The 23,308-nt window shown below is 41.8% G+C and overlaps 1 protein-coding gene across 3 annotated transcripts in view; it reads left to right on the forward strand.

Moving 5' to 3' along the window:
- LOC147637851 (adenine phosphoribosyltransferase 1-like) overlaps window positions 1-23,308 on the forward strand; it is a 77,499-nt gene that overhangs the window by 24,029 nt on the left and 30,162 nt on the right. For all 3 annotated transcript variants that reach the window (XM_086799691.1, XM_086799692.1, XM_086799693.1), the window contains exon 2: window positions 154-264. In XM_086799691.1, coding sequence (XP_086655817.1) covers window positions 154-264 — 111 coding nt within the window. The remainder of the gene's footprint in view (window positions 1-153; window positions 265-23,308) is intronic.

The raw sequence follows: 23,308 nt of genomic DNA on the forward strand, positions 1-23,308 counted from the left end.
TGTGTTTTATTCCTTTACACTGGTTTTTATTTGAATATGTACATAGTTTTTTTTTTGGGACAAGATAATGCACTGTCCAGGTATCAAGTTTTTTTTTTAAAATTCGAATATGTTCATAGTTTTTTTTTTTTGACAAGATAATGTGCTGTTCAGGTGTCAAGTTCCAGGACATAACAACCTTATTGTTGGATCACAAAGCTTTCCAAGACAGCATCGACATCTTTGTTGAGAGATTCAAAGACAAGAATATAACTGTAGTTGCAGGTACTCTCAAACTTTCATGCTCAGGATATCGTTTTTTTCCCATCGATATAGTAGCGGAGCTCTAGAAATATTTAGAAGCTGACCAGGTGGGGGTGAGGTGTTTTGAGATTTATCGTAGCTGCTTGTCTTAGTAAATGGAGTTGTCCAACTGCCGGATGAAAGAAGCCATCTAGCTAAGTGCTTTAACTGCTGGAGGATAATGCGGTTGCTACGATAGAGTTGATGAACCTACACTTCATGTTCGGACAGACATTGGAGTTAATGGTTGCACTTTTGAGTCGAAGTCTTTTTTAAAGTTTAGCTTAATGTTTGGTTCTAGCTCTTAGTGCTTTAGGTCTAGAGTTTACAGTTCTTTGTTTTGCTATTTTGTTTTTTATTTTTTGTCTTTTTGTTTTGTTTTGCTTTGTTTTGTTTTTTTGTTTGTTTGTTTTTATTTTTTGTTTTTTGTTTTTTTTTGGTTAATGTCTTAATTAAAAGTCTTCGTTTGATATTATCTTTTGATTTCCTCTCCTTAGTAGCTAGGTTTGTTAGTTTATTTATTTTTGATCTTTCAAATGCTTTGTTTTTGTCTTTGCCCTTCTTCACTATATTTCTTTCTGAAATCTCTCAATTCGTAAGTTCAGATTTGTTTGACCTTATGAAGAAGGTATATATATATATAACAAGTTAGCAATAGCAGGTCCTTTGAGCCTTATGTTTGGTTGTTTAGTAGTGTCACTGTGTGTCTATGAGCAGGTTTCCAAGTCCCAAAGTTGATCCTCAATGAGACAAATCAGCCCTCAAGTGGTTGCTCTCGATTTGTATGCTCCAAAAACCTTGAGATGAGATGATCAAATGAGGAACCAAATCCCTCTTTATATAGCCAAACCCACTCTAGGTCGGGTTCGGGTAGGCTGGTCCTTTTACTCCAAAATAATGTCATAAAGCACTTCAAATTCTTTAATATTGCACCCAAAGGGTGTCATGGTGTTCCATTTATGGGTGCCTTGCTTGGGCACTTTTGGGTATCTTTTAGGGCTGCTAAATTGGTCCCAAACCTGGCTGTCTTAACACAACCCACCTAGGAATAGCTACGAAATCACCGCCGAGGGCCTCCGTATTCTCTGGGGAATCTTAAGTGCTAAAAGAAAGGACATTTTTGTGTTATAACATACACATTTGAATATGGATGGACATTTTTATCAAATAGGTGGACACTTTGTAAAGAGCCAAACATTTTTAACGAACGGGTACTCTCTTTATTAATGTGTGGACACTTCTATACTAAGTGTGGACTTTTTATGGGCGCCTGTTTTTATTACTCATATGTAGATGGGATGGATCATGGGGGTGCATACCTCCACATGCTTGGCATCCCACGTGGATATAGATGCATGATATAATTATTATTTGAAAAGAGGCACGATTTCTAAGGGTTAAAATGTGCGGAACAACACAAGACAAGGTACAAAATAAAACAACACAGTGAACACCACCACTGGGGCTAGAAAGGGATGACCTGCCCCTCAATACTGATGTATACTATTGGAGTATTTTCTTTTGTACAATATTCCATGGGCTTTTAGGCCAGATTTACCACCTGTTCACATGCCACAAACCACGTTAGAAGATAGGGCATGTCATGAGAATATATTTTAAGTCCTCTTTACGAATATTATTTTCTCCTCTTGAGTAATTTGGGGACGCCTAGGTTACTCTTGCGTCATGCCGGCTAGGTTAATATCGTAGGTGACACCACTCTAAATATTAATACGTGCGGTATATGACGTATGCTTGGGGCCGTCTATGATTATTTCAGTTAGGTTTGTATGGCAGGGTGATTCCTGGGGTACTTACGCCTGATAGTCATGAGTTGGTGATAGTTTATGCTTGTTTAATATTTGTGGGATTAATTTAATTATTAATTGGGCTTATATTTTCAGGTGATGAAGATTACGAGGATTGATAAATAATGTTGAGGAGAATGTTTCTTATGCGCATCATATTTATTTTTACAAGCGCAGCTTGTAACCTTAGTAATTGATTTTTCTATTTTGATACATTGGGAAAAATACATTTATAATGTTGAATTTATTAAAGCCTAAACGCTTTACCCTAGCCCCAATTTTTGGGACACTTTATTTTTGTTGTGAAAGAGTGTCGTGCTCTCTAAAAGCATACTTTGTATATTTTTGGGGGCTATGGTCTATTTTTGGTGGAAAAAGCTAATAAAAATACTCGTGTGGAGAAGGCCACGCACAAGGGGGGGGGAAGATTGCACCCAACATGTTTGTCTTGGAGCTAAGTATTATGTTTCCTATGCTTTTGTTCAATTTATTTGATTTTTGTTAAAACTTGCAAAGCATGTGTTTTCATGGTTGAATTTATGTGTTGAATTTCTCAAGTGTTCCACAAGCTATCCTAGAGAACGATTCCGTTTTCAGTCTCAAACAATTCTGAAAACTTGGCCAAACCTATGTAATAATTTTTGAGAAATTTTAGAATTTTTCAAAAATTATTTTAAAATTTTTGGGTATTTATTTGGCCTTTTTAAGTCTCTTTGAGCAGTGTTCAAGGTGCAGAAATTTATTTCTTCAGCATTTCGACTAGCCCAAGTCTCCTAAATCACTCGGAATTGCTCGGGATTTGTACGAAACGAAGGGAATTCGACCCAACCATTGAACCAAAGTCTTTATTCAGTTTCAACACAAATCGAATTGTGGGAGAATTAAGATAAGTACAATCATTTGCTTTATTTACATACATCAAATAATATCAATTTTACTTATTTACATTGTTTGCATGAGTACTATGGCAAATTTTTCTATTTTACCTTTAATTCAAGAGCAATTCCAATCTCTACAACAACAAATTGTAGAAGAGAGAAAGATGCGAATTGAATTGGAGCGACAGCTCACGAGTCGAAGGCGTAAGCGTGACTCTTTGCCATCTTATGATAACGAAGACGACATCATCTAAAGAGCTGTCAATACTACACTTCAAGCACAAAATTTACGAAAGATTCTAAAATCAGTCGTAAAGCTTTTTCATTTCAGAATTACGATGGCAAGAAAGATGCTCGAGTCCTTTTGGCATGGCTTAGTCAATTGGATGACTACTTTTCGGGGGAGAAATTTTTCGAGAAGGACAAGATCAAATGTGTGGCTAATCACATGGTGGATAGCGCAGCTTTATGGTGGCGCGTCATCAAGCAAGGACGTGACAAACCGGATTCATGGAAAAGGTTTCAAAGGCTAGTGAAAAAGCATTTCTTACCTTCATAATTTAAATCTAAAATTAGGCATCAATGGGATACATTGCATCAACTTGAAAAAGAAAGCATGTCTCGGTATGTGGAGAAGTTTTGGAATACATTACTACAGGTACAGGTTGTGGAGAAAGTCAATGAGAAGGAACAAAAGAGGAAATTCATTTCGGGCCTTAAGTCTACAATTAGGGCCGATGTGAATATGTTCAGACCTCATTCACTTTCTACAGCTATATCTTTAGCAGCAAATTCCGAACCCAAAAATGGTTTTCCTAGAGAGGCCAAGTCATTTGAGAGTAACCACTCTAAACCTTTTTCTAAACCTTTTTATGCTTCAAGAAATTTTCTTAAGCCAGGGTTTGACAAAGGCAAGGAGATGGTCAAAGGCGAATCAAATTCAAAGAAAGTCAACGGTGGCAAGCCCAAAGGTCCTCCAATCCAATGTTTTCGATGTCATAAAGAAGGACATATAGCACCAAATTGCCCAGAACGTGCAAAGAATCCGACACCTGCGGCACGAGTCAATATGCTTTAAGGGGACGACAATGAAGATGAATCGCTTAAGCAAGAGGGTAACTCTGACCCCGACTATTCAGAAGCAGAAGGTAAGCCTCAAGCTCATTCGCTACTCAAAATAAAAGGAAAAATTAATGAGCATGAAGTTATTGTTTTGCATGACGATGGTAGCACTCATGACTTTATTTCTGAAAAGGCAATTAAAGCTTTAAACATTCAACCTTCACCTACACATTATAGAGTTAAAGCTGCATTTACTGGAACCAAGTATAATTGCATGCAAGAGGTGAAAGGTTTAACTTTAAGCATCAATTCCTTAACAGAAAAAAGGAATTTCTTAGTTGCACCTTTACAAGGCGTAGATGTAATATTGGGTATGCCTTGGAGACATATGTACAACCCTATTATAGACTATGATACACATAGCATTTGTGTAAGGAAGGACAATGAAAATATTTTCCTCCAATGTCTAGTCAAAAGGAGAGCCGAGCTCTTTATTGAGTCATACTCAAGCAAAGCGAGCTCTTAGAAAAAGGGAGAAGACTTATATGGTTTGGGTTAACCAGCTTAGCACTGAGTTTAACACATCCAAAAGTCCAAAACTTGATCCTTATATCTCCAAATTCAAGGATTGTTTTATGGAAGATTTACCTCGAGGATTACCTAAGTCTAGGCCTGAAGACGGTAGCATTGACTTATCGCCAGGCAACTCTCCACCTTGTAAAGCTCCTTATAGAGTTAACAATTTAGAGCAAAAAGAAATCCAAAAACAAATCGAGGATTTGTTAGAAAGAGGCCTTATTAGACCTAGTAGTTCACCCTTTGGAGCTCCAGTCCTTCTTGTTAAGAAGAAGAATGGAACTTTCCGAATGTGTGTTGACTACCGAGCATTGAACAAAATCACTGTCAAGAACAGATACCCTATCCCTAGGGTAGATGACTTACTTGATAAGCTTAGAGGTTCAAAGGTCTTTAGCAAGATTGACTTAAAGTCTGGTTATCATCAAGTACGCATGACTGAGTCAGACATATTCAAGACTGCAGTTAGAACCCAGACTGGCCATTATGGGTTATGTCATTTGGTTTAACCAATGCTCCAGCTACATTCAGTCGTATGATGAATCGCATTTTCCTAAAGTTTCAAAGCTTTGTTGTGGTGTTCTTTGATGATATTCTTGTTTTCAAAGAGAATCGTCAAGAGCATGAGCAACACTTGGAGCCAGTGTTTAACCTTTTGAGAGAAAATGAATTGTATGTCAATCTTGAAAAGAGTTCTTTCTTTCAAAAAGAGATTGAATACTTAGGCCATATAGTGTCAGCTGAAGGAATCCGTGTGGATCCTAAGAAGATTGAGTGTATAGTCTCTTGGCCTACACCTCGAGACATTCATGACCTTAGATCTTTTCTAGGTCTATGTAGTTACTATAGGAAGTTTGTCAAGAATTTCGCTTATATTGCACATCCTTTGACGGAACTTCTCAAGAAAACTACATTTTTCTATTGGATCGAAAGTCAAGATAAATCTTTTCTAGTACTCAAGGATGCATTAACTCATGCACTAGTCCTTACACTACCTGACTTTCAAAGACCATTCTTTGTGGTAGTAACTGATGCTAGTGGCAAAGGTTTTGGTGCTGTGCTTATGCAAGACAACCATCCTATTGCCTATCCAAGTCGAAAGCTAAAACCTGCTGAAACAAATTATAGTACATATGACAAGGAATTAGCAGCAGTTGTGCATGCCTTGAAGATTTGGAAGCATTACCTAATGGGTTCAAAATTTCTTATCAAGACTGATCAACAAAGCATTAGGCATTTGCTTTCGCAACCCCTTATTTCAGATAGGCACATCACATGGGCATCTTTCATACAAAGTTTCCAGCCCATGATTTAATACCAACCTGGAAAGGAAAATGTTGTTGCCGATGCTTTAAGTAGAAGACCACATATCAATAACATTTCTGCTATTATTGAAAGTGAACCATTTGTACTTATGAAAGAAACTTATGAAGTAGATCCAGATTTTTCTGAGATATGGATCAAATTGCGTGAAAACAATTGGACACCTCAAGGAAATTATTCTCATAATGATGGCTATCTTTTCGTTGAGAAAAGATTATGTGTTACTCAACCTTATAGACAACTTGTGTTGGAGAGATGAAACCTGCAAAGCATGTGTTTTCATGGTTGAATTTATGTGTTGAATTTCTCAAGTGTTCCACAAGCTATCCTAGAGAACGATTCCGTTTTTGGTTTGAAAAGATCGAAGGATCTCAAGATAAGTTCGGAAAAATTTCTCGGGCATTCATTTTGCATCTTCTTAAGGATGGTTTTTGAATGTCAAAAGATATTTGATGCGATCAAAGTCTCGAGTATATTGGTCAGCAGCTTCAATTTTATGGGAGAGTCTAGTAGCCGGAATAGGCAAAGCTCTACCATAGATAATCTCAAATGGTGCTCGACCAGTAGCAGAATGAGGAGTATTATTATAAGCAAATTGGAGTAGATGTATGTACTTATCCCATGAACTAGGTTGCTGGGAAACATAGGCTCTAAGCATATCCAAGATAGTGCTATTCGTGACTTCGGTCTGTCCATTTGATTCAGGATGAAAAGCCGTAGAAAAATCTAACTTAGTGCCTAAGTTTGAGTGCTTGACAAATGTTACACTCAGCTACAAATTTTGCTACATCATTTTTCAAATGAGGCCAAAAGAATTCTCAAGAAATTACTTGAAGTGTTGCGGAAACTCCTCTATGTCCCATGAATGGTGGTTGGTGCATCTCTTACAAGACAAGTTGTCTATAGGGTTGAGTAACACATAATCTTTTCTCAAAGAAAAGATAGCCATCATTATGAGAATAATTTTGTAACGGGAGGCGGACGCGTGTATTGAAATCGTATAAATGTGAACAAGATTCAGAGCACTTAACATTTGAGCATTACAACCACAAAGGTGAAAATGACAGTACACCACATAAAGGGGTCGATGATAGGCTGACCCCCCTTCCTTTAGAAGAGTGAGGGGATCGTTGTCCAAGCTTGTGTGAGTCCGGGAAGCAAGCAACTAGCCCTGTAGCAACTCCCAAAGCTCCAACCAGCTCTCCAATATGTTGAATAATGAGTAAAACAGCCCAAAAGGGTCTCTTAAGGGAGGCGTCTTTTTCAGGTGCCACCTCAGGGGCCTGGTGGGTACACATGCTGGCTGACATGTGTCTTCATAAGGTGTCCAGGTAGGTGTCCAGCCCATAGTGCTCCATTTGTCCTGTTTCTATAAGTTTAGGTCCAACCAAATGGGAAATGGCCATAAGCTGTCCGGACTTCATTAATTTTGGTCCAACCAAATGCGAACGCATTATAAGTTGTCCGGCCACTTATTAATGAGTGTGGACCTGCAAACCAATAAACCTTAGTAGTAAATGAAGTAAGCTGTAAATTGAGTGTGGACGCACTTACCACCTGCAAAACCCATAAGCCCACAGTTTTAGGCCCAAACAGGAGTGCACACACGTGTCCACAAGGTGCCGGGCGTCCTCGGTCCCTCGGACTTCACAAGTCAAAATAACAAGCATTGTCTAGGCAAATGTCACTTTAAGTAAAATAAAGTTATGGCATGCATCATTTATGCATTGTGCACATGTAAACTTGGAGAACCACCTATCATCATTCTTGTACTTGAAAATATTGTGCCTGCCATCATAACACACCATGTGTGCATGGCCGGAACCCACACGGGCACCGCCTGAAAGTCCACAAATGTCCTGCCATGTCCTTGGACTCATATGCATCCACTCATATGATCCATACACATGTCCAGGTATAATATATACATGCATCCTAGGCCTGACACACATCCGCATGTCCCTAGAATATAGGAGTTTGTGACATTCCCCCCGGCTTCTAATCAGTTGACCGCAACTGAAAAGCCTCCAGATAGGCCTTCAAAAGATCTGGGTAATCCTCGAAGTAGGCCTCATCCATGCATTTCGCATCCAAAGCTGAATAATTCTTGAACTTCACAAGGTACCTACGAGCAAGTTTGCCTCCCGCAAGCTTTCGTTCCTTGTGAAAAACAATCTGTTCAGGTTGAAGAATCTCTTCCAGCTCATCCACCTCGGGTGGGTCTTCCAAAACCAGCTCAAACGGTGTCGGTCCCACATAAGGCCTCAATAGGCTGACATGAAAAGCATTATGCATGTTCCAATGATCTGGGAGTACAAGCGGAAATGCAACATCATTGATCTTCTCCAACATCTGAAAAGGTCGATAGTACCTGTTGAAAAGCTTTGGGTACTTTCCCTCTTTCCCTGCCCTCTTCCGAAGGCGTGCCTTTTCAAATTTCAGCAAGACCCAATCACCTTGTTTGAATTGTACATCCCTTCTATGCTTATCAGCTGCCTTTTTATTCTTGGTTTGAGACCTCTCTATGGCTGTCCGTACCTGTGCAAATGCAGTATCCAAGTCTCTGACATACTCATCTGCTGCAAAAATCTCATCCTTTGTACGAAGGATGGGTGGTAGTACCACCTTGCCATAGATAATCTCAAAGGGCGCCTTGCCCGTAGAAGTATGTACGGTATTGTTGTAGGCAAACTCCACAAGTGGTAAATACTTCTCCCAATCCGATTTGCGGTCGGATACATAAGATTTTAGCAAGTCGAGGATGGCTGAATTTGCTATTTCACTTTGTCCATTTGTCTGTGGATGGTAAGCTGATGAGAAGTTCAGCTTTGTACCCATATTGTCAAACAATGCGCGCCAAAATAAGCTTGTGGTTCTAGGATCTCTATCTCCCACAATAGATTTAGGCATGCCATGGTGTTTGAATATCTGTGCCAAAAACATCCTAGCCATATGATCTGGCTTTATTGTCTTGCGCACGGGAATGAAATGTGCCTGCTTGCTAAACCTGTCAATGATGGTCCAAATAGCATCATTTCCCTGTGGCGTCCTTGGCAAATCCATAATGAAATCCATAGCAATGCTTTCCCATGGTTCATTTGGTATAGGCAAAGGCTGAAGCAATCCAGGTGCTTTATGTCGGTCAAACTTGACCTTTTGACATACCACACATTCACGTACATATGCTTCAATATCCTTGCGAATATCTGGCCAAAAGAAATACCTCTCCAAAGCTTGTGCTGTGGCCAAAATGCCTCTATGACCTGCATATGGAGGAGCATGGCACTCATCCATAACCTTATGGCAAAGGTTCTTTACCACACACATACGATTTTGCATCATGAGATATCCATCTCTTAAGATGAGACAGCAATACCCTCTTGCAAATCAGCCCATACATGTGCAAAATCCTCATCCAGATGATAAGTATTACGCATATCCGATAAGTCCTCATGGTATGCAACTGTAATAGCATGAACCTGTGGTCGTCTAGGTAAGGCATTTGCCACCACATTCTTTTTTCCTGGAGTGTGTAAAATCTGAAAATGAAACATTGAGAGGAAATTTGCCCATCTCATATGCTTCTCTGAGAGCTTACTTTGAGTCAAAAAGTATCTCAAACTTTGATGATCAGTTTTGACCATAAAATCAGCCCCTAAAAGATAGTGTTTCCAAATAGTAAGGGTATGAATTACAGCCAACAACTCCTTCTCATAAACCTGTAAGTGAAGCTCTGCATGTTGCAAGCGTCTGCTCTCATAGGCAATGGCATGTCCTTCTTGGTTCAAAACAGCCCCTATGCAGTCCCCACATGCATCACATTCCACCACAAAAGGTTTGTGCAAATCCGGAATAATGAGTATCGATCCCGAGATGATTGCACTCTTCAACTTTTGAAAGGCATCTCTCTCTTCTTGTGTCCATTTAAAGATTGCTTTCTTCTTCGTTAACTCATGTAACGGAGCGGCAATGAAAGCAAAATGCTTGACGAACCTCCTGTAGTAAGCACATAAACCAAGGAAGCTCCTCACTTCATGGATTGATTTCAGCTCTGGCCATTCTTGCATGGCTTGTATCTTTGCGGGATCCATGCGCACACCATCCTTTGATACAATGTGACCAAGATAGTGAATCTCTGGGAGGAAGAATTCACTCTTTTTTGCATTTATGTAGAGCTGATTTTCTTTAAGCTCTTTAAACACAATAGCCAGGTGCTCACGATGTTGGGCTTCATTCTTTGAGAATACAATAATGTCATCAAAGAATATACTCGTGAACAATCTATGCTTTCTGAACACCCTGTCCATCATCCTGTTGAAGGTAGTGGGTGCATTTGTAAGGCCAAAAGGCACCACCAAAAACTCATAAAGACCAAAGGCTGTCCTAAATGCAGTCTTGTGTACATCTTGAGGTGCCACTCGCACTTGATGATACCCACTCTTGAGGTCTATTCGGCTGAAACATGCCGAACCTTCAAGCTTGTCCAAGATGTCATCAATGCGCGGAATCGGAAACTGATTCTTGATGGTTATCTTACTAGCACTCACCCTGTATGGTGGCCTATTAGGTGGAGAGGTACCGGGAATTAGATCTATGCAATGATCTTCCGGCCTCTCGGGTGGCAACCTTGCTGGCAAAGCATTCGCAAAACAATCTTTGAACTCATTCAAAAAGTTAAGCTTGTCTCGATATAATGTACTAACATCAACACTAGAATGTTCAATGGTATCACGTACAAAAACCAAGTAAGAATAAGCTGATTTCTTTATTGCCTTATTAATTTGTACATGGCTTACAAGAGGTATGGTACTTCCAGTAGTACCAGCATCTATAGAGTGCTCACGGCCTCTATGTACAAAGCTGATTTTCTTCTCTTTGTAAGCCTTAATAGGCTCTAAACGGTGATGCCAGGGCATCCCCAACAAAACATCACAACCTGTAAGAGGAGCCACTAAAAAGCTCTCATGGTCGAGGTAGTCCTGTATATGTACACGGAGCTTACCAATGACCGGAGTTACATCAATCTGTTTGCCCTCAAAGGCGGCATCTGCATTCATTTGCATTCCCATGTCTTCCACATTGAGACCTATGGCGGCAGCCATATGTACGGATATAAAGTTATCTGTGGAAGCATCATAAAAAAGAAACAAAGCGGGCTGATCCTTCAGTTTGTCCCAAGCCTTGCATATGACTCTACTCTTGGGCTCATGCCCTGTATTACCCTGCACATCGGGTACAACATTCACAAGAGGCTTTTCCACATTAGGCTCAGCATTCTTAGGATTCTGTGGGCATTTAGGATATATATATGATCTTTACTGCCACACTTAAAGCATTTTCCAGCTGTCCTGTACTCTTCCAATTGTTGTTTTGAGAGCTCAAAATTGTGGCGTTTACCCCCCGGCTTCTTTTCGGAGTCATCCTTTGCATCTCGGCCATCTTTGGGAGCATTCTTAGGTGGCTGTCCACCCTTTTTCTGGTCATAACCAGCCCTGAATTTGCTCTTGTTTTGACATGCAAATGGCTTATTTGTGGGTGCTTTCATGTGCAAGTTCTCCGCAATCATGGCTGAGTGTATAAGCTCTTGTATGGTCTTATTTGGGTACACTCCCAAGCTTTGTTGGATGATGTGATGGAGCCCCGATTTAAACTTTCTCTTCTTCTCGTCCTCTCCAATCTTCATGAAGGGAGTAACCTTAAGAAGGACTTTCCAAAACTTTGCTATGTATGAAGCAACGGACTCTCCCTCATCTTGGGACAGCCAATCCCACTCCTTGCGTACATCCTTTGCAAAGTTTGGTGGTAAGAATTGATCATAAAACTGAATTTTGAAAGAAGACCAAGTTGGGGCAGCACTTCCATCAAGTATTTTTGCAAGCCACCAATCACTTGCCGTATCCTTGAGATGCATTCCCACATGCCTGAGCATAGACTTTTCCGAAAAGTCTTCATTGCAAAAAGCTATCTCAAACTGTCTAATGAAAGCAAGTGCTTTGGTAGAGTCCATCTGTCCCTGAAAGTTTTCAAACTTTACATCCTTGTCACCGGACTTGAACTCTCGAGGCTTCTTCCTTCTATGTGCATCCCTATGTACATCCTGTTTATCTCCATGGTGATGATGCCGCGATGAAGATTCACGATCCCTCTTCGTTCTCTCTTGAGCCACACTCTCCGAATGAGTGGAAAGCTCAACACGAGAACGGATATGTCTTCTTGGAGCAAAGTGGGAATGAGTAGAGGATCCCTCATCCTGACTCTTCTCTTGACCTGCATCAAGCCTAGCACCAGGGACTCTTGTCCTTTCAGCATTTGGCACTTGCTGTGCTCTTCCTGCTTGTTGTGCATCATGTGCACCGTCACGGGCAGCCATGAGGGATGGCTTCTTGAAAGCCAATCTACCATCTGCTTCGGTGTATACATCATCCTTAACCATTAGGTATGCAAGTGCAAGCTCTCGGGGTTTCTCAACATCCATTTCCTTTGCAATTGCTTCAAAAGTGACTTTATGGACCGAAGCCTTTGCCTTCGCAGCCAACATCCTTTGTACATCCGGGTCATTTTTCAATGACCTGAGCTCTTCGGTTTCAGTCCTATAGCGTCGCACTTGACGCCTCAAAGATTCCAAATCAGAATGCAGTGTCATGAGTACTTGCATCTCCATAGATATCATTGCCTGCAGCATCTCTTGCATCCCTTGTACCATGAAATTCACGGTTCTGTGTGTTCTCCACACTGTCAGAAATGTGGCTGTCCATGACACTCAAATCAGGTCACCAGTTATGATTCCAAGCCTCAGGCTGTTTTCCAGTGGGAAAAAAACTGAGCTCTGATACCAATGTAACGGGAGGCGGACGCGTGTATTGGAATCGTATAAATGTGAACAAGATTCAGAGCACTTAACATTTGAGCATTACAACCACAAAGGTGAAAATGACAGTACACCACATAAAGGGGTCGATGATAGGCTGACCCCCCTTCCTTTAGAAGAGTGAGGGGATCGTTGTCCAAGCTTGTGTGAGTCCGGGAAGCAAGCAACTAGCCCTGTAGCAACTCCCAAAGCTCCAACCAGCTCTCCAATATGTTGAATAATGAGTAAAACAGCCCAAAAGAGTCTCTTAAGGGAGGCGCCTTTTTCAGGTGCCACCTCAGGGGCCTGGTGGGTACACATGCTGGCTGACATGTGTCTTCATAAGGTGTCCAGGTAGGTGTCCAGCCCATAGTGCTCCATTTGTCCTGTTTCTATAAGTTTAGGTCCAACCAAATGGGAAATGGCCATAAGCTGTCCGGACTTCATTAATTTTGGTCCAACCAAATGCGAACGCATTATAAGTTGTCCGGCCACTTATTAATGAGTGTGAACCTGCAAACCAATAAACCTTAGTAGTAAATGAAGTAAGCTGTAAATTGAGTGTGGACGCACTTACCACCTGCAAAACCCATAAGCCCACAGTTTTAGGCCCAAACAGGAGTGTACACACGTGTCCACAAGGTGCCCGGGCGTCCCCGGTCCCTCGGACTTCACAAGTCAAAATAACAAGCATTGTCTAGGCAAATGTCACTTTAAGTAAAATAAAGTTATGGCATGCATCATTTATGCATTGTGCACATGTAAACTTGGAGAACCACCTATCATCATTCTTGTACTTGAAAATATTCCGCCTGCCATCATAACACACCATGTGTGCATGGCCGGAATCCACACGGACACCGCCCGAAAGTCCACAAATGTCCTGCCATGTCCTTGGACTCATATGCATCCACTCATATGATCCATACACATGCCCAGGTATAATACATACATGCATCCGCATGTTTCTAGGCCTGACACGCATCCGCGTGTCCCTAGAATATAGGGGCTTGTGACAATTTCCTTGAGGTGTCCAATTGTTTTCACGCAATTTGATCTATATCTGAGAAAAATCTGGATCTACTTCATAAGTTTCTTTCATAAGTACAAATGGTTCACTTTCAATAGCGGAAATGTTATTGATATGTGGTCTTCTACTTAAAGCATCGGCAACAACATTTTCCTTTCCAGGTTGGTATTGAATCATGGGCTAGAAACTTTGTATGGAAGATGCCCATTTGATGTGTCTATCTGAAATAAGGGGTTGCGAAAGCAAATGCCTAATGCTTTGTTGATCAGTCTTGATAAGAAATTCTGAACCCATTAGGTAACGCTTCCAAATCTTCAAGGCATGCATGCTAATTCCTTGTCATATGTACTATAATTTGTTTCAGCAGGTTTTAGCTTTCGACTTGGATAGGCAATAGGATGGTTGTCTTGCATAAGCACAGCACCAAAACCTTTGCCACTAGCATCAGTTACTACCACAAAGAATGGTCTTTGAAAGTCAGGTAGTGTAAGGACTAGTGCATGAGTTAATGCACCCTTGAGTACTAGAAAAGATTTATCTTGACTTTCGGTCCAATGGAAAAATGTAGTTTTCTTGAGAAGTTCCGTCAAAGAATGTGCAATATGAGCGAAATTCTTGACAAACTTCCTATAGTAACTACATAGACCTAGAAAAGATCTAAGGTCATGAATGTCTCGAGGTGTAGGCCAAGAGGCTATACACTCAATCTTCTTAGGATCCACACGGATTCCTTCAGCTGACACTATATGGCCTAAGTATTCAATCTCTTTTTGAAAGAAAGAACTCTTTTCAAGATTGACATATAATTCATTTTCTCTCAAAAGGTTAAACACTGGCTCCAAGTGTTGCTCATGCTCTTGACGATTCTCTTTGAAAACAAGAATATCATCAAAGAACACCACAACAAAGCTTTGAAACTTTAGGAAAATGCGATTCATCATACGACTGAATGTAGCTGGAGCATTGGTTAAACCAAATGACATAACCCATAATGGCCAGTCTGGGTTCTAACTGCAGTCTTGAATATGTCTGACTCAGTCATGCGTACTTGATGATAACCAGACTTTAAGTCAATCTTGCTAAAGACCTTTGAACCTCTAAGCTTATCAAGTAAGTCATCTACCCTAGGGATAGGGTATCTGTTCTTGACAGTGATTTTGTTCAATGCTCGGTAGTCAACACACATTCGGAAAGTTCCATTCTTCTTCTTAACAAGAAGGACTGGAGCTCCAAAGGGTGAACTACTAGGTCTAATAAGGCCTCTTTCTAACAAATCCTCGATTTGTTTTTGGATTTCTTTTTGCTCTAAATTGTTAACTCTATAAGGAGCTTTACAAGGTGGAGAGTTGCCTGGCGATAAGTCAATGCTATCGTCTTCAGGCCTAGACTTAGGTAATCCTCGAGGTAAATCTTCCATAAAACAATCCTTGAATTTGGAGATATAAGGATCAAGTTTTGGACTTTTGGATGTGTTAAACTCAGTGCTAAGCTGGTTAACCCAAACCGTATAAGTCTTCTCCCTTTTTCTAAGAGCTCGCTTTGCTTGAGTAAGACTCAATAAAGGACTCGTCTCTCCTTTGACTAGACATTGGAGGAAAATATTTTCATTGTCCTTCCTTACACAAATGCTATGTGTATCATAGTCTATAATAGGGTTGTACATATGTCTCCAAGGCATACCCAATATTACATCTACGCCCTGTAAAGGTGCAACTAAGAAATTCCTTTTTTCTGTTAAGGAATTGATGCTTAAAGTTAAACCTTTCACCTCTTGCATGCAATTATACTTGGTTCCAGTAAATGCAGCTTTAACTCTATAATGTGTAGGTGAAGGTTGAATGTTTAAAGCTTTAATTGCCTTTTCAGAAATAAAGTCATGAGTGCTATCATCGTCATGCAAAACAATAACTTCATGCTCATTAATTTTTCCTTTTATTTTGAGTAGCGAACGAGCTTGAGGCTTACCTTCTGCTTCTGAATAGTCGGGGTCAGAGTTACCCTCTTGCTTGAGCGATTCATCTTCATTGTCGTCCCCTTAAAGCATATTGACTCGTGCCGCAGGTGTCGGATTCTTTGCACGTTCTGGGCAATTTGGTGCTATATGTCCTTCTTTATGACATCGAAAACATTGGATTGGAGGACCTTTGGGCTTGCCACCGTTGACTTTCTTTGAATTTGATTCGCCTTTGACCATCTCCTTGCCTTTGTCAAACCCTGGCTTAAGAAAATTTCTTGAAGCATAAAAAGGTTTAGAAAAAGGTTTAGAGTGGTTACTCTCAAATGACTTGGCCTCTCTAGGAAAACCATTTTTGGGTTCGGAATTTGTTGCTAAAGATATAGCTGTAGAAAGTGAATGAGGTCTGAACATATTCACATCGGCTCTAATTGTAGACTTAAGGCCCGAAATGAATTTCCTCTTTTGTTCCTTCTCATTGACTTTCTCCACAACCTGTACCTGTAGTAATGTATTCCAAAACTTCTCCACATACTGAGACATGCTTTCTTTTTCAAGTTGATGCAATGTATCCCATTGATGCCTAATTTTAGATTTAAATTGTGAAGGTAAGAAATGCTTTTTCACTAGCCTTTGAAATCTTTTCCATGAATCCGGTTTGTCACGTCCTTGCTTGATGACGCGCCATCCTAAAGCTGCGCTATCCACCATGTGATTAGCCGCACATTTGATCTTGTCCTTCTCGGAAAATTTCTCTCCGGAAAAGTAGTCATCCGATTGACTAAGCCATGTCAAAAGGACTCGAGCATCTTTCTTGCCATCGTAATTCTGAAATGAAAAAGCTTTATGACTGAATTTAGAATCTTTCCGTGAATTTTGTGCTTGAAGTGTAGTATTGACAGCTCTTTGGATGATGTCGTCTTCGTTATCATAAGATGGCAAAGAGTCACGCTTACGTCTTCGACTCGTGAGCTGTCGCTCCAATTCAATTCGCATCTTTCTCTCTTCTACAATTTGTTGTTGTAGAGATTGGAGTTGCTCTTGAATTGAAGGTAAAATAGGAAAATTTGCCATAGTGCTCATGCAAACAATGTAAATAAGTAAAATTGATATTATTTGATGTATGTAAATAAAGTAAATGATTGTACTTATCTTAATTCTCCCACAATTCGATTTGTGTTGAAACTGAACAAAGACTTTGGTTCAATGGTTGGGTCGAATTCCCTTCGTTTCGCACAAATCCCGAGCAATTCCGAGTAATTTAGGAGACTTGGGCTAGTCGAAGTGCTGAAGAAATAATTTTCTGCACCTTAAACACTGCTCAAACAATTTTGAAAACTTGGCCAAACCTCTGTGATAATTTCTGAGAATTTTTAGAATTTTTCAGAAATTATTTTGGAATTTTCTGGCATTTATTTGGCCTTTTTAAGCCTCTTTGAGCCTTGAAAAATCAATTTTCTGCACGCAAAAATCTGAAAATTGCAATTCTTTGGAATTTTCCTTGAAATAGAAAAATAGGTAGTGTGAAAGCTCCAAAAGTTGATGTGACATGCATTGGGCTTGGGAAAAGTAGAATTGGGTTAAGTTGAGGATTTGGCTTAATTGAGATTAAGTAAACTTAATTGATTTTTTTGGTAGTCTTCTTCTCACGTTTTTTTGCCCATGAGGCTGCAAATCGGCGCCTCAAATTTGCTTGATTTTTTTTTTTTCATGGCTAAAGCTCACACAGCATGCAGTCCGTCCATTATAGGTTGCTTCTACCTTGAACCTTTGCAAAAACTGAGCAAATCACATGAGGTTTTTGGCTATGGGGAATCCATCTATACGGTTGGATTTGAAATTCATGAAGCTTTGAGCAAAACCACTTTTTGATGAAGAAGAATGGTTTTGGGAAGAGGTAAGTGGGTTTGAGAAGTAGAGCTAGTTTGAGAATTTGAATTTTTGGTTAAAGACCACAAACCCTTCTTTTGCCCACCGGTTAAAAGCCTGCAACTTTCTTGAGAGTTGTGTTGATGAAGACCTTTCCCACCTTTCCACAAATCTCTTAGCCCAAGCTCTGATACCACTGAAAACGGAATCGTTCTCTAGGATAGCTTGTGAAACACTTGAGAAATTCAACACATAAATTCAACCATGAAAACACATGCTTTGCAGGTTTCAACAAAAATCAAATAAATTGAACAAAAGCATAGCAAACATAATACTTAGCTCCAAGACAAACATGCTGGGTGCAATCTTTTCCCCCCTTCTGCGTGGCCTTCTCCACACAAGAGTATTTTTATTAGCTTTTTCCACCAAAAATAGGCCATAGCCTCCAAAAATATACAAAGTGTGCTTTTAGAGAGCACGGCGCTCTTCCACAACAAAAATAGAGTGTCCCAAAAATTGGGGCTAGGGTAAAGCCTTTAGGCTTTAATAAATTCAACATTATAAATGTATTTTTTTCAATGTATCAAAATGGAAAAATCAATTACTAAGGTTACAAGCTACGCTTGTAAAAATAAATATGATGCGCATAAGAAACATTCTCCTCAACATTATTTATCAATCCTCGTAATTTTCATCACCTGAAAATATAAGCCCAATTAATAATTAAATTAATCCCACAAATATTAAACAAGCACAAACCATCACCAACTCATGACTATCAGGCGTAAGTACCCCAGGAATCACCCTGCCATACAAACCTAACTGAAATAATCATAGACGGCCCCAAGCATACGTCATATACCGCACGTATTAATATTTATAGTGGTGTCACCCACGATATTAACCTAGCCGGCATGACGCAAGAGTAACCTAGGCGTCTCCAAATTACTCAAGAGGGGAAAATAATATTCTTAAAGAGGACTTAAAATATATTCTCATGACAGGGCACTCGCCCGTGAACGTGAAAACTATTTCAAGTATGCAAACATGTGTGCATGTGCAACTTTGCCATGGAAAAATCTCCCTTTCATGGAACAAAATACAGGCATTTTCGGGCACAAGTTTGGCTCATTGGAAAGCAAGAGCTAGGGATCCTGGGCACTCGGGTCCACACACTGGTCTTAATACAACGGCACAAAGGATGCCTAGCCTGTCCCATGAAGCGACAGGAGACTGGGGAGGACCACTTAGGTGGCCAAATGGTGGCATCCCCTCAGCTTCTAAACATTTGACCGAAAAGCCTTGAGATATGCTTGGAGGAGTTGCAGGTAGTCGGTGAACTAGTCCTCGTTTGGCTGAATACAACATTGCTAAAAAGCAGTCCAGTTATACATATGAGAGGGGGGGCTCCCTCCTTGGTTGGTGTCATGTGCAAGCATTGCCATGGACATTATCTGGAGCTAGTCCAGAAAGAGGCAGCCAAAAAAAGAGCACTAGAGCTAAGACATGGAGCACAGAGTGCTGTTTGGCAGTGTGGACTTGGAGCAAGGGCATGGAAGGCATGGGAGCCGCTGTCGGCTGCTTACAGAAGGCGTCGGTTGTACCAGATAGCAAGGCGGCTGAAAGCGCATCAAGATATAGCAAGAAGACCAGGTGGCGCAGCTTTATGGATTTATGTGACCAGTCGGCTGGTCGATTGCTGGTTGGCCAGCACTCCAAGATGTGCGAAGGGGCTTTAAAAGGGGCGCATGCTCATTGTAGGATTCATTCAACTCCATATGAGTTGGGTCCAAGTTAGGGGTGATGTTCACCTTTTGTATGAAGGCAACCTAGGGCTGTAGAAGTAGGTACCTTTTTGTACCATATGAATATACTGAATTTCCAGCTATCTCTCTCTCTCTCTACTCTCCCTTCTGTCTGTGTTTTTGCATCAGCATGTTCTCAGTAGTGTTTAGGGCTGAAAGAAGACTCCCAGAGCTTCCGCGTGTTACGGTTGGTCACTCTAGAGGAGGGAGGCTACATCTGGAGACCGAGGAAAAAGCCCTTACTGCTAAGCAACTTCACCATACTCCCTGGATAGCAAGGGTCCGGGGGCCAGGCATCGAAGAAAGCCTCACGCCACTGCTGCATGCACTCCAAATCACCGATCAAGCGCCACAATGGCGGCGGAAGGTGTGTACGAGGTCCACCTAGATGGAAGGGATGACCTCAGCTTGGGGGGGGGGGGGGGGGGGAGATGGCCTTGTTGCACCATGCTTGCTAAATTTGCCAAGTTGCTATTTGATGATCTCCCATCGCAAGCTGGTTTGTGACTTTGGAGTCCATGACCATAAGGAAATTGCCGCTACAGTCGTCTCACAGTGATGTGCATTTGGGTGAGACTCAATGCTAGGCCTCGTTCATCATCCTTGTAAAGTAGGGCCTTGCTTGCCTCTATAACCCAAGCTACAGTCCCCCATGTGACAATGCAGGCAGTGCTCGGATCGGAGGTAAATATGTGCAGGATGTGCTGCCATACTGGCTGTACCTGGGGCCATGCTTTTTGGTAATTTCTCTTGCTCTCCTTAGGGCTGTCATAGCGGCAACAGCTTGCTGGTCTGCCAGTAATGGCTAGCCACGTGCACATAGCTAAGCTCTGATGGGCTAAGAGGCCGAGTAATCAAACAATGAAATGGCCTCCTCGGGATCATGAATCAATGGGTCTCGCCACTGCCACTCTCCAGGACGCCACTGTACGTGAGCCAACAGGATGTTCTCCCAAAGTCATAAGCACTAGGATGTGACACCTCTGACCTCAAGAGGTCCATGTCGCATATCATAGTGGAGGCTCCTCTCAGGGTGCCCAAGCGGTCTTGTTGTGTCAGCTCCAGGAGGCGACGGTAGCTTTGCCAGGTGCCTAGAGTCCCCCCCCCCTCCCCCCCCCTCCGAGAGGTGCGATTGGGTGCCGATCATGTGTCCTGAGGGAAGGCAGAAATGAGGGTTCAAGGGCTCTCTCTCTCTCTCTCTCTCTCTCTCTCGACAGGTGGGGGAAACTTGGGTGAGGGTGAAGCAGAGAAGTTGCCAAGTGTGGAAGAGACTTGCTGCAAACTGGTCCTCAAAACCAATGCTGATATCGCGGAGGGGGGCCCTGAAAAGATCCATCGAATCCTCGGTGTACAGGGGCCTTTGTGGGCAGAAAGATGGGAGGAAATGTCGCTGATCAAGAAATCCTTCCATGGTTCCTCCCCGTGGTGCAATCCTCGCATGATCAGCTTGCCCAAAAGGGCCTTGCTCTGGGTCATGGGATCTATCAAGTCCAAGCCTCCTTGAGCTTGAGGTTCAATTAGTATGTGCTAGGCCACCTTCGCCCCAGCATGAAGTGATGTACCACATGGTGGCCAGAAGAACCTCATTTGCTACCACCACTCGCCCTGCAAGTGATAACGGGTAGAGCTCCAATATAAAGCTTTCTCTGAATTCTCAGAGGAGTGGGATTGTTTGTTGCTCTGCTGAGATATCTAGAGCTAATCCACTAATTAGTAGGCCTAATCTAGCAGGGTTAGGGGACCCTGGGATTAGGAGATAGAAGGCAGATACAGAGGACTAAGGTTCAGAATTAATAAAACTAGGCCATTGGGTATCTATAGCAGGTTAGCTATTTATAGGGATAGTTATCACTATATAAGTGATGCCTTAGGTTATTATCGTGTAGTCAATTGTGTGGTGCACTTCTGATGGATATGTGCTTGGACCAAAGTTTCTACTCCTGCCATGGACATGGCAGATCGTAGATAGTCTTGCTGAGGGCCCCTGTGGGCAAGCATTGGTGGTATGGGACGTAGTGCTGACTGGCATGTATTTGTGGACTGGAACCTTAGCCCTTGGCTCGGGGATGGATCGAAGTATTGATCCTACAATCGGGTGGTGAGCTTGCCTGCAGCCCTTTTATTTGGTTTCTCTAATCTCGTGTTGGATTGTGTTTAGGAAATCTTGGTTAGACAGGCCTGGGAGGCCTCATACACTTGGTATCAGAGTCACCTAAACAGAGTCCACGAAGGTTTGCGTGTCTTTCATGGTTTATTTCGCGTCGGGATTCCAAGGTATTTCTCTTAGCACAACAGTTTGTTTTTGTCTCGTAAGAGATATGGTGTTTAGGGTTATTGCCATGTTTGTATGTGGATCCTTAGAGAGGGGGAATGCGCATGTGTAGAAGACCCTTATGAAACACTAGTTTTTCCCTCTGGTTTAACTCCCTGAAAGGCTGCGAATCAGTACTCATATGATACCCTTGACATGTTTGGTGAACATGTATGCAAGGGGTTGGGGTTTGCGCCCTGAAGTCTGTAGCAAAGGCTTGTTACAGCCTGTGCAGAAGCTTCATGTGGGCAGCAGACATGTTTTCATGGGAAGAAAAGCATGTGTCACAGGTGGGCGCGTGAATACAGAAACTAATGGCCAAAACACAGCACATATTCAGCATCCATCATCTCAAGTGATTGTATCAATACATCATACATCATACATTAGGCATCATAAATATATACATCCTGAGACCACATAAGATAATCTTGCACAAAACATAGCACTAGGGGCTGAAGTTGGGCCAGCGCCCTCCCCCTCCCTTCAGTGAAAGTTAAGCAGTCACCAACTGCCTTCTAGTGAAAGTAAACCCTTGGTCACCAACCAGGGCAAAATAGTCACCTGTTGTTTTCTTGATTTAAGGGCTGTCCACACAATTGTGCAATCCAACAGCCCCAAAACGGCACTTTGGCCATATCATTTAGCAACCAGAGTATAGGGTTGAAGCCAGGCACAAACCATATCGGTTCCGATCCAAGAAACCCTTGATATCTTTCGGAATTATGCTGTAAAACAGCACAGGCAGCCTGTAGAGAAGCAAGAGACTATGTCGACCAGCCCTAGAGAGCCTGTATGCAACTCGACTGGCCTCTTGTGGCCTGTATACAACTCGGCCAGCATAGGAAAAGAGAGAAATCCTTGTCGACCTGCCCTACAGTACATGTTTATGAAGTTGACCAGCCATACAACATGTCGTCATGAAGTCGACCAGCTATCTGGCACCAGTAGGAGCAGTCGGCCAGCTTCAAGTCTCTTCTCCCTGCTGTCCAACAGCTCTATGCTCTCCCAAGAAGAAGTCGACTTGCTCTTTTTGGCTGCTTTGGCTTGTTCAACACACCATGCTCCCAAAAAAGCAACTCGTGTGCCTCAAAAATAGCTCCTCAGCTTCTTTTAGCAACTCGTGGGACCTTGGTCCAATGCTCGGGTGCCCGTCACTTATAATTGGTCTCGGTACATCAATAAAGTTCAACCAGATGTGAACTCTCTTATAATTTATAAGTTTGTCTGCTCAAACTTTAATGAGTGTGACCTGCGACCATAAACTTTAGTAGACAAAGGAATAATAATTAAATATTGTTGAATGTGCACGGTTACCACTTGCAAAACACACAAAATCACCGCCTTAGTCCCAAATAGGTGTGCACACACGTGTCCACGGGGTGTCGAGGCATCCCTGATGCCCGTGGACATTCATAGGCAAAATACCAGGCAAACAAAACAAGTCACACATGCAAGGTGCATTTCACAGGCAAATACTTGTGTGCAATGATTTGGATTAAATCTCCCAACTTGCCATCTTGTACATCAAAATAGTGGTGACCATGGGCACCACCCATGCAG

Source organism: Cibotium barometz, chromosome 6, assembly GCF_041138505.1.
Source record: "Cibotium barometz isolate CiBa-2024 chromosome 6, ASM4113850v1, whole genome shotgun sequence".
NCBI lineage: Eukaryota > Viridiplantae > Streptophyta > Polypodiopsida > Cyatheales > Cibotiaceae > Cibotium > Cibotium barometz.